Source organism: Octodon degus, unplaced genomic scaffold, assembly GCF_000260255.1.
Source record: "Octodon degus isolate 3935 unplaced genomic scaffold, OctDeg1.0 scaffold00017, whole genome shotgun sequence".
Taxonomy (NCBI): Eukaryota; Metazoa; Chordata; class Mammalia; order Rodentia; family Octodontidae; genus Octodon; species Octodon degus.
This window is the reverse complement of record NW_004524593.1, coordinates 19782721-19793951: the sequence shown is the minus strand read 5'-3', so window position 1 is coordinate 19793951 and position 11231 is coordinate 19782721. Positions and strand designations below refer to the sequence as shown.

The following is an 11231-nucleotide window of genomic DNA, read 5'->3' as shown; positions in this document are numbered from 1 at the left end:
GGAGTGGGGATTGCCTTCGCCGCGCGTACACATGAAGAACTGAGGCCTAGTCAGGTGAAGTGGCTTGGGCTGCAGCTCTGCATACAGGCAGGCAGAGCCAGGATTTGGTGTCAGCAGTGCCTTCTGAACCGCGCTGCTCAACCCTCAGGACCAGTTTCAACATGGCCACAACGTGGAGCAGGATGCTACCTCTTTCCACCCAGCCTTTGACTTTACTTTGGGCGGCCCTCGTGGATTTGCCCTCTTCTCTGAATTCCATGTTCACTGTGGGACGCCATCCTGTTTTCATAAATTAATTCTCTCAAAGGGACAAGAGTAATGCTTTATCAACCTAATTTATCAAAATTTTTGTGGAAAAAATAGTTGCAGTAAAAGACCAGGAGTTTGACAATTCTTATCCCATCGAAGTGCAGAGATAAAAGCTGAATGTATGAGAGACAAGAGAGTAAAAAGATGCCCACTCTTTAAGTAAAGCTTTTGGAGAACTAGTTCCTGCTTTAGGAAAATAATCTAGAAATTACAACTATAATTCTTGGCAGAAGGGGAGAGTCTGTACTCTCTCATGATGCCTACATCACTTTTCAAGAGGCCCAGGAAAGTCTCCATGTTCTAGTCTTTATACATCATGGCCTCTGTTTTCTATGGGAACTGGAAAGCGTACTTTGTTCACACCTCCCTGATAGAACAGCTGTATCCATGTGCTCAGAGGGCAAAGGACAGTAACACTGCCAGCCCCAGAGAGCTGCTTATGACGATGATGTGAGAGATACATGTACAGTACTAGACTGCTTGGCTCACAGGAAGCACCCAATAAATAGCTTTCATTAGTGTCAATCTTACCGTTATTTTCGTGATTGTCTGGAAAACTGAAAGGCAAATGTAAGGTGGTAGGAAGTGCTACACTATATTTCGCCTGATAATATCAGGTACATTTTCCCTGATGTTAAAAGTAAACACATTTCATTTGTCTGCTAATTGGCCATTTGGAATGCAGATCTTTCTGGTGATTCGATCTCACCCTAAAGGGAATGGTATACATTTATTGAGCAAAGACAATGTGCTAACATTTTTTAAGAATACAGAGAAGTCAGACTCAGTTCTTCATTTGAAAACATTTACAAATAAATGAAGAATACAGCCCAAGACGCAAGTACATGTTACCCACACACACACACACACACACACACACACACACACACACGGAGAGAGAAATACCAAGTTAAAGGGAAAAGGAAGAAATTAATAAATATGACTAGAATATCAAATTCTCTTAAGTTGGCAGCATATTTCTAAGCCTAGAAAAATGTTAATGGTGTCAGAAGACAAATCATCAAGCGGAAGGAGCAGCATAGATGGAGACACAGAAGCATGAACCTCAGGGGCCTATTTGGTGCAAAGAGGCTGATGTGACTATGGTTTTCTTGCAGGGATTTAGTGAGAAGAGAGGCTGAGCAAGAAGAGGGGTCAGACACTGAAGATGCTCAAGGTCTCCAAGAAAGCTGAGCCTCCTGGCCACAGTGGTGTACACCTGTGGGCTCAGCATTCTTAGAGTCTGACAGGGCAGGAGCATCACAAGTTGGAGACCATGTATCTGAGTGACTTAGTGACTAAGATCTTGTTTCAAAATAAAAAAAGGCTGGGGATATAGCCCAGTAGAAAGACCCTGGGTTCATCCTCAGTGTTGCAGTGGGTAGGGAAGGAAGCTGGGCCTGAGGTGCCTAAACTCTCTGGGCCTTCTTACATAGTAGGTTCCAGTCCCTGTCCTGTGTACCCAAGGAACAATCTGAAGGTGCAAGGAAGGTAGACCCATTAATGAAACTGAGGGAGTGAAGAATGAGATGGGGCTCCCAGGACATACTTTAAGTAGTTCCTGGGACACCATTTTTAAGTCACTTTTTAATATACCTAAAATTCAGTTTCTCATAGTGAGTGACACATTAGAAACCACTGAAGTAGGGATGGCAAGATAGCTCAGTGGACTAAAGCACCTGCTTAGGCAAGCGCAGGGACCATGGTTCGATCCCTGGCACCATGTGCAGCACTAACACCCCCTCACTCCTGGGGCTGGCTGAGCCAGCCAGAGTCTGGATGTAGTGGTGCACTCCTGTAATCCTAGCACTGGGGAGGCTGAGAGCAGGATCACCATGTGTCCAAGCTGCGTAGTGAGACCCTGCAACAACCAAATACATTTAAAAAAAAAAAAAAGAAGAAAAAAAGAAACCACTAGGGTGATATGTCTTAGTGGTATACAGATAATAATGCATCTGAAAATCAATGGTGTTGAGGACTCGCTGACTACAAGCCGTCATGGAAAGGCCAAGTGAGTGCCAGGAGCAGCTGCACCAGGCTTCTTCAGCCATCACTCAGTCCTCACAATCCCAGGAAGCAGGTGGCCAGTGAAGGATCCGAGGCCCACTTAAGTCAAGGGAGGCCTGTCCTCTGCAATCTTAGCAGATTACCAGGTGGGGCCACATGTAAGCATTCAGCCACCGCTCATGATGTGCTCTATTGGTGCACAGGGGAGAGGGCAACTCGCAGGGCAAGAGAAGACAAGGAGTGTTGAGCAGAGTTGTGGCCACAGGCCGACCCAGGAAGCAAAGCGGTGGAAGAGCGCAGTGCAGCCAGCTAAACATCCACCTCGGGAGATCAGAGATTAAAAGAGAAATGAGCACCCTCCCGAGTCAGCTTGTGGTTAGGGCATGATGCAGATTTCCTCCAAGCAAATGATGGAAGTAATCCCTCCAGTCTAAACAAAACCCATCAAGGAATCTCTAGCATGTTATTACATTTAAAATAAAATACCTGGAGAACATTAAATTCCTAGGTTAAAAACCATCTTTGTTTAAAGAATATTAAAAACAACAACAAAAGCACACCATATGCTTTCAAAATGACAGTGGAAACATTTGTTTATCTCAGCCAGAGCCATTCCATCAAACTGCTCAGATCCACAGAGCAGCATCCACCCTGGAGCAGAAGGGCTGCCTGGGCCGACGGCACATCTGGCGGCTCCAGATCCTCTGTGCAGCCTTCTCGGCCGGAAACGCTGCACCAGACAGCTGCAGGGCTCTCGTCCAGCTCCTCCCAGCTCCTGCTGCCTGCTCACCTCAGCCAGGGTGAGTGTGGCCAGGGTTCTGGCCTGCGGATGGCAGGCACACCTCAGCCGGGTCAGGCTGTGCCACTCTACCTCCCCCAGCCCCCTTCAACAGCCACCTGCAGCGTTGTCATCTCTGGGCAAAGGCTCCAAGTCAGTGACCTCCTCGCTTCTAACCAGATTTGATGCGAGTTCAACAGTGAGTCATGAGCTCTTCTCTCACATCTCCATTTCCTCTAGGAAAAGTGATCTGTCATTCTTTCTTATTGTTATATGGCAGTTGCAGTAACTGCGGTATGTCAGCATCTTTCCACCACAGACATCAGAATTTAAAGACTGCAGTCCTCACGTGGGCCACAGGAGGCGCTATGGAGGCACGGCGGCTCCAGGTCCCTCAGGCTGGTCCACAGGGAGCACAGGGTCTCCTCCTGAAGCCCAGGCTCTGAGCTACTGGGCTCTAGAGGCAGCGGGGCTGGGGAGGACAATCTGACTGCCTATTATAAACACTTCTCTTTGAAGTTTTTCTCTAGTCTGACAAGAGGAAATCCTAAAGGAGGAGAATGGGGCCTAAGTACAACTACAATAAAAGGGGGTAATTAATGTTTAGTCTGTTGAGTATTAACAGTCATTCTGGAGGGAGATAAATTCTGTCTTTGACCTGCTTCTCTCTCCCTCTGTCTCTGCTTCTGTCTCTCTCGGTCTCTCACAGCCACATATAAACCTGCACAGGACCTTAAAGACTAAAACAAAAACACTACATACAGCAAAAATACTACATTGTTCTGCTAATGTTTTCCTTCATTGGGCAGTTGGCCAATAAACTAGCAATTTGTATATACAGTAACATAACATATTCATGAGTAGAATGCTAAGTCAGATTCCCCAAATCCTTAGTGTCATCGATATTTCTTCTTCTTTCCACAGCTTACAGGGGGAAGAGAAAAGGAAATCACTTAGCATTAAATGTTTGGCATGCCTGTGACACAAGTCCGAAGGAAATCTCGCTGTGAGTTTTCAGGCTGTACACTTTGTCTAATTCACTGTGACAGAAGAAACCAACATGATTATTTACCTTCCTCAGTTGCCTAGGCTGGAGATTCCACTCTTCCATAGCACAACCTGCTTATTGTACATGAGAAGAAAATCCGGGCTAAGCCCTCGCCTCTCTGTTCTGCACTCTGACATCACGCTGCTGCTGCCTGACACTACTCAGGAAGGACAGATCACACCTAGTGAGTGGGAGGTCCTCATGTCTCTAACTGAGGCACTCTGAGGTCACAAGAATAAAGTGTATGCCATACAAAACGGTCTGGCCCATGTTCCATTTAATCAAAATAACTAGCTTATTATCGTCCTAGTCTATGCTTTCATTTAATACCCTTTGATCATAAGGATACTTTACTTTTGCGATCACTTTCAAAATGGTATGACTAACTGAACTGCTATTTTAGCCCAAGATAAATACCAGAGTACCAGGACTTCTCATCTGGGCATTATTAACATTTGGGCTGGATTTTCTGACATACAGGGAATGGAGCTGTAGTACATATTATAAGGTGGCTACCAACACCTCTGGCGTCTGCCAGTCAAGTCCAGGGGCACCGTTCCAACCCTAATCATAACCACGATTATCTCTAGACGTCGCCAAGGGCCAAGGTGAAGGTGGCTGGGAGAGGAGGGGTAGGAAGGTCACCACAGCGAGAGCCAGCACAGGTGCCTGATGTGTTAACAATGAAAAGGGGAAGAGAGAACGTGAAGTTTTGTGTCTCCCTTTGTTGGCTGTCCAAGCCTCCACAGATTTTAGTGTTAATTGTCAAACTAGTCAAAGTCCACAAATTCCCTCTGGGCAAACTATCGGTAAATCTTAACATAAATCCACTTTGAGCCTTAAACTAACAGCATGTGAAAAGATCAATATGAATGAGTTCAAAACTAATCAGACCTCCTCTTTAAATGTTGACACAGTATTATTTATATCCCATAAATACATTCTTGACTAAAATTCATACTAAGAGCTTGGCACCTGGCCAGTTCTATTCATATTTACTGTATTTATACAGTCCACTTGGCCAAGGATAATATTTAAGACAAAATATGCCTAAGGGCATATATAATATCTCTTATATTTTTACTTTAAATCTCCTCATTGCTAAAAATATTCAGTCTGAACTTTATAAAGTGTCCCACCAAGGGCTATCTGCAAGCTGGGATGATATATAGCTCACTGAGTATAATTAGAGCATATTTGTAATACTTGAGCTGAAGTCATTCTCTGAACACGAATAAGTTGGTGGTTAAAAAAAAGGAACCAGCGATCTTTCCCATGCCTTTGTCCCTCGGGCTTAAGGCCCTCGCTGGACTCGCTACAAGAACTGACAGGCACTGGTCCCGCCTGCAGCCACCTACCTCACTGCCCACCCAGTGCCAAGTGAGGCAGGAAAGTCCTAAGGAGGAGAAGCTAGAGTGTAAGCCACTTGGAATTTGCTTCTTAAAAATATGCTAGTGGGTTTTTTTTTTTTCCTTTTCTTTGGGCGAGTTCTCCATGTACAAGCATAACCACAAAGTGCTAGAGACTCGCTCAGCCTACTTTTCAGGCAATAATGCACATTTCTTATACATAGAACACAGACGCTTTAAAGCTTGGAGCTGTTGTATGCAGAACAAAAGTATACTTTTTTTTTCCTGGACTAGGTAGGGTGTTGGGGATAGAGTAGAAAGGAGAAACCACCCACTGAACTCAGGTGCCACGCTCTGAAATCCTCACAGTGATTTGGGAAGACCTACACTTTGTTAATAAGCATACTCCTGGGCTGGACCATCTCAACCGGCCCATCTTCAGTGCTCAGATTAAAGTGCAAGCAGCACAAAAAGAAATCCAAGCCCGAGGGCAACCTGCACTCTCCACACCTGTGCCCAGATGAGAGCAGGCCTCCTCCGGGCTGTATAAGCCCCAGCAGTCTCTGGGCTTCAGCATGTAAACACCGAAGGCTGAGTTAATCAGGTTCTGCCTAACAGACTTGCTGGCCTGCGGTACCAGAACAATGCACGTGCAAGAGCGAGCACCGGAGTCAGTGCCTGTGCAAGCGCCATGGTTCTAGGCTAGTGACAATACACTTTCTCTCTAACAACGCCTGGGCTCCATCCCAGATAGAAATCTTTACTTCACGGGGTGGAGGGTGGGGTTTAAACAGGGAGGAGTGTGTTTATCCCTACTGTCCTGAATAGCTCTGTAATTATAACAATAAAATCATCCTGCCTGCCAGGACTCCCTGCATCTGCTCTGCCGCTGAGCAAATTATGGAGACTCTGCAGCACAAGAGAGGTGGCCAGCACGACCAGGGCTAGACATATGAACAAGACGTGGCAAGTCACAGAGCTACGACTTGTCACACTAAAAATAAATATTAAAAAAAGAAGAGCACCACACTGCCATGAGGACTGCTAGGATAAAGTTACCAAGATGGCTGTGCTATCTCTTTAGGAGAGACCCAGGGACTCCTCAGAGCCAGCCCGGTATATAGGACACGGGAAGGGGCGGAGAGAAGCAGGCGGCCAATGGAAAGTTTAGGCTTGGGATCTGGACCGAGCCACCGCTGAAGCATTTTCACTTCTTTTGGCTGCCACCGCCTGGTATTTAACTCCCTCAGGTGTCACTGGAGGCTGCCGCTGCTGCCGCCTCTAAAACAGTCTGAAATAATCCGCACTATCTGCCCGCTCCCCAAAGAGCCCCAGAATGAAACATTCCCCACCCACGGCTATCGTCTGCCTGCTGGTTTTAAGGACACTGCTCTCAAAAGCCAAGAACAACAACAACAATAATAATTGCAATTCAACTGAGTTTGTTGTCTTAATGTGGGGAGGCACTGAAGAAACTGCAGAAAGCCTACGAAAGGGTGGAAGCACAGAGCTCAAGGCTGGAAGAGATCAACCACAAAACCCTAAGAAAAACGTTCTGCTGCGCCGGGATTTTAAGGAGGCAGGTTTGGGTGGATTTCTGAAAAACAGTGAAGCAGGACTTGCTTCAGCACTGTCAGACACGAAGTTGTCCTTTCTCCCCACTCCAGGGACGCCAAACAGGGCCTTGGTTACAAGATTTTTGCTGGGGAGTTGGGGGGGGGGTGGCTGCAAACAGCTGGCGCTGGCGACAGAGACTTGGAGGAGTAAAGGATTTTTCCAGGGGTCCCCGCTCTGTGTTTGGTCTGGGCGTTGCTGACATTTTCAGGGGAGCGCAAGACAATAGGAAAGCTCGGGAACCAGTTGGTCGCTCGGCAAGCACAGGGGCGCCTTCCGAGGCTAGATTCAGGCCACTATTCTGTTTAACCCTTGGCGCACCAGCTTGGCGCACCCGAGCCTACCGGAGCGCAGAAAGCAGACCCGGCGAGATCCCCCAAACCCTCATTTCCCTACGTCCCAGGAGCGCCCCTCGGCAACAGGGGTGCAGATTCCAGCAGGTGGCCGCGTAGGGGACTCCAGGGATGCGCTGAGGGGAGCGACCGACACCTGGGGCAGGACTTGGCGTTAGGGAAGGGAGAACGGGGAGAAAGGAACGCAGAAAGAGGGGCTGGGAAGGGGCGCGGGGAGAACGGAGGTGGGCGGGAAGCCGTACTCACTTTCGGAGAAGAAGGGCATGTCGATCTTGTAGACCTCCTTGGCGTAGTACTCCTCGTCGCTGCGCTCGCGCTCGCAGGCGGCGGCCCGGCGGCTCGCCTTCTCCTGCAGCAGGTCCCGTGTGCTGTTGTAGATGGAGATCACCTCCGGGGGCACCTCCTCGGGCTCGGGGAAGTCCTCCGGGGGGCTGGTGAGCTTCAGCTTGCTGAGGATCTGACCGCGGATCGCCTCGATCCTCTTTCGCATGAACTGGTCCATGTCGAGCGAGCTGCAGGTAGACAGGGCGAGCGCCGCCGGCACCAGATGCAGGGTCAGCAGCGCGCTCAGCACGCGGGAGTGCATTTTTTTCTTAAAGGTGGAAAAATAAAGTTGTTTTTTTTTTTTTTAAAGTAAGAGAAAAATAAAAACAGAAGCCAGTAATTCTCAGAAGTACAGATCAGTTAGAGTTGTTAGTTTTTTGCTTTTTTTTTTAAATAGGAAACTTTGTCAAGCAATAGAAAGTCCTTGCTCAGTAGAAAAAAGTATCTCGCTTGACTTCCGTTAAAAAATGCAGGTCGTTCCAAAGTGGAAATATTAATATGCGACGGGCGGGGGATGATTTTAGGGAGCAAAAAAAGTTTTCTTGGAGCGACGAGATGGGGGAACCGGCGGACGAGTACTGCTCGGCAGGAGTGGATCTGGGCAGAGCGGCGAGCTCAGGTCGTCCTGGATCAGCGCGGATCTGAACTCCGCTCCGCTGCCGGCGGAGATGAAAAGGCGCGGGGCTGGCGCCGCTGGGGCGGGCGGGGCGCGACCGGGCTTAGCCCGGCTGGGGTTCGAGTGTTTGCAAAGGAGTGCGCCGGGGCGAGGCGAGCGCACACGTGTGCGTGTGTACGCGCGTGTGCGTGCGTGAGTGTGGTTGCGCGCAGCGGGAGACACAAGAGCTCGGTCCGCCCGGGGCGCTGCGCACCGCGGGGCCTATGCCGCGTGCGCCGATCCCGGTCCAGGTCTCGGTTCTGCCGCGCCGCCCTCCGGCCTCCTTCCTGCTCTCGGCCCGAGCCGGGGCCGATCCGCGTCGCCGTCGCTGCCCTGCGGCCTCCGCAGCCCAGACTCGCCGGCGGAGGCTCGAGCCCAGGGGGGCAGGGACGCCCCGCTCCCGGCCCGGCTGGCCTCGCCGCCTCGCCGAGGGTCGCTGGGTTCCGGCCACCCCGCAGGGTCCCGCGCCCTCCTGCGCCTCCCCGCGGCCGGGCGGGCGGCTCCTACACCGCTGTCCCCGCTCTCGCCATCCCGCCGCGCTCTCCGCCTCTAGTCGAGGGCTCCCTGGCTGCTCTGCTTGCTCGCGGCGAGCCGAGCCGTGGGCTGCCAGCAGATAACATCACGATCTTGCCGGGAGAGAGATTTATACGTTCTCTCCGGACCACGTGTCCCCCTTCAACAAAGTGACGTGCGAGGGCCGCGGTAAGAGGAGTCCGCGCTCTAGCTCAGACGCGAAGCGCCCGCCGCGGGGTGCGGGCGTGAGCTGGGGTTTGCTTGCGCCCCTGAGCACAGTCCCCTCACGCACCGGACTCCCGTGTCCTATGTGGACCTGGCCTGGGTGGAGCAGAGCCTCCGAAGGAGTCGCCTGCTCTAGAATGGACGCCTTCCCTGCTGTCACACACACACACACACACACACACACACACACACGCACAGACACCCGAGACGAGCCACACACGCAGGCACTCCACGGCAGAAGCACCAGCCCGCTCAAAGCCAGCCTAGCCTGGGGCCAGACCTGATTCCTGACCTACCTGCTTTAGTTTTCTGGGCTCCTGCTGCAGGTTGCTGCGCGGAATCTACGCGATCACGCAGCTATTTACAATCTGCTCTTGTGCGTGCACTGGGGGCAATAGAAACCTCTCTGCGTGTTTCACGCAGGGCTAAGGAATGAATGGGCCCGTCCTCTGCTCCTTGTGTGGGGCTTTCTCTTCGCCTTCGCCCTAGATGAGCCACTATCAACCAACTTCATTCTTTCCACAGGGGAGGTCCAGGAAACTAGAATTAAGTGTTCGATGTCTACTGTTATATACTACTCATAGCTTTTTCTACTGCAACCTACTCCAAATCTGATGGATACTACAATAATTTTTGCCATTCTTCAATTTTCCCATTTTTGTTTCTTTTACCTTTAGTTATTCAAAGTCAACATTTTAATTTGTGGCCATACTAGCTAGACAGATGACTTAAGCTGGAAACTGCTGAGTTTCCCCTAAATCCCAGGCCCTTGTATTATCCCTTGTCTGGATATACCCTAGCTCAAAGGTTTAGAATTCACACTCGAGGAATGCATGGGGCTTACAGTACTAGAATAGAGGGCTGAATGAGCAACAATGGCAATGCTCAGAGTCTGCACAATGCTGAGGTACTTTATTATTGTATTTTGCCAAGAGACTGAATTTATATTCAGTATTTATATTTAGTAGTGAGACCACAGTAAGTGGTGCAGTTGGAGTTCATAGTCAAGTTTATTTGCTCTTCCCAACTCTTAAGAAAAACACACCGGTCCCAGAGCATGCTGTGACCCACAGGACACGATCAAACAGGATTGGCAGATGCAGGGTACTTCACTATTGCCTCTTACAGAATCACGATTCTGTTTACTGGGTTAAGCGCTCAGAATTCTGCAGTTTTTAACTTTCAACTTCACATTTCCTGAACCTCTGTGAATATAGAATTTTTTCCCAATTAAGTCCCATTGGAAAATTTTGAAATAGGTACATTGTTCCATTCAGCTTCTGAATAACTTTGAAGATGTCGAAGTCAGCACCAGCAGGCAATCCTTTTCCCCAGGCCAAAGTCAGCTGGAGCCACTCACACGCAGCAGCAGCCACTATTCCTCCACGACAAAGAGAAGCTGCTGCCAGCTCCCAGTTCAAGGCATCCTTTTGAGTTTGGTGGCAAACTGCAGTCATCTATAGAGAGGACAAACAGGGCTACTTGCTGTTCTTGGGCAGTTGTAGAACACAGGGCAGAAGGGAGCTGCAGGTGGTGTCACTTGGGAACGCGGCAGGTTCCAGGGTTCACTGTCCGTCCACCTATGCAGATGCACCTGGGTCACATGGATTAAGGTCAGAGTGTGGATGCAGCAGCAAACCCACCTCAGTTACTTCCAGGAAAAGGAGCTAGTCATCCTGTGACACCCCCCCCCCCCGTCAACATTCACCTCCAGTCCTTCCTAAGGCTGTTTGGTGACCACTTACCGCTTATTAATAACACCCCCGGATCATTCAGACCTATCCACAGCTGCTACCTGAACTTCCCTAAGTCCAGGAGGCCAGGTGGGGAGAGGTTTGGGGTAACTCAGTGTCCTGGGTACTAGGGGTTGGGGAGGTTCTTTCCAGTTGTGCCAGCTGATTGAGGACTCGGTCCCCCTTCAAAGTAAGCAAACCCTTTCTTCTATTACGTAACACTTGCAGGGTCTTCTCACCTCTGCCGGAGAAAGTCATGAAATGTACCAAGCACTATGTGCTGGGGCCACCACAGGATCTTATGGTAAAAGGTGAACTACACA

At 49.7% G+C, this 11231-nt stretch overlaps 1 protein-coding gene across 3 annotated transcripts in view; it reads right to left on the bottom strand.

Moving 5' to 3' along the window:
* The window catches only part of Tgfb2 (transforming growth factor beta 2), a 70770-nt gene extending 61741 nt beyond the window's left edge, over window positions 1-9029 (bottom strand). Inside the window, exon 1 of one of the 3 annotated variants that reach the window (XM_023710339.1) lies at window positions 7705-9029. In XM_023710339.1, coding sequence (XP_023566107.1) covers window positions 7705-8044 — 340 coding nt within the window. In that variant the 5' untranslated portion in view covers window positions 8045-9029. The remainder of the gene's footprint in view (window positions 1-7704) is intronic. The other 2 variants (XM_023710338.1, XM_004626877.3) reach the window with 2 other exon arrangements.
* Window positions 9030-11231: the final 2202 nt, after the last annotated feature.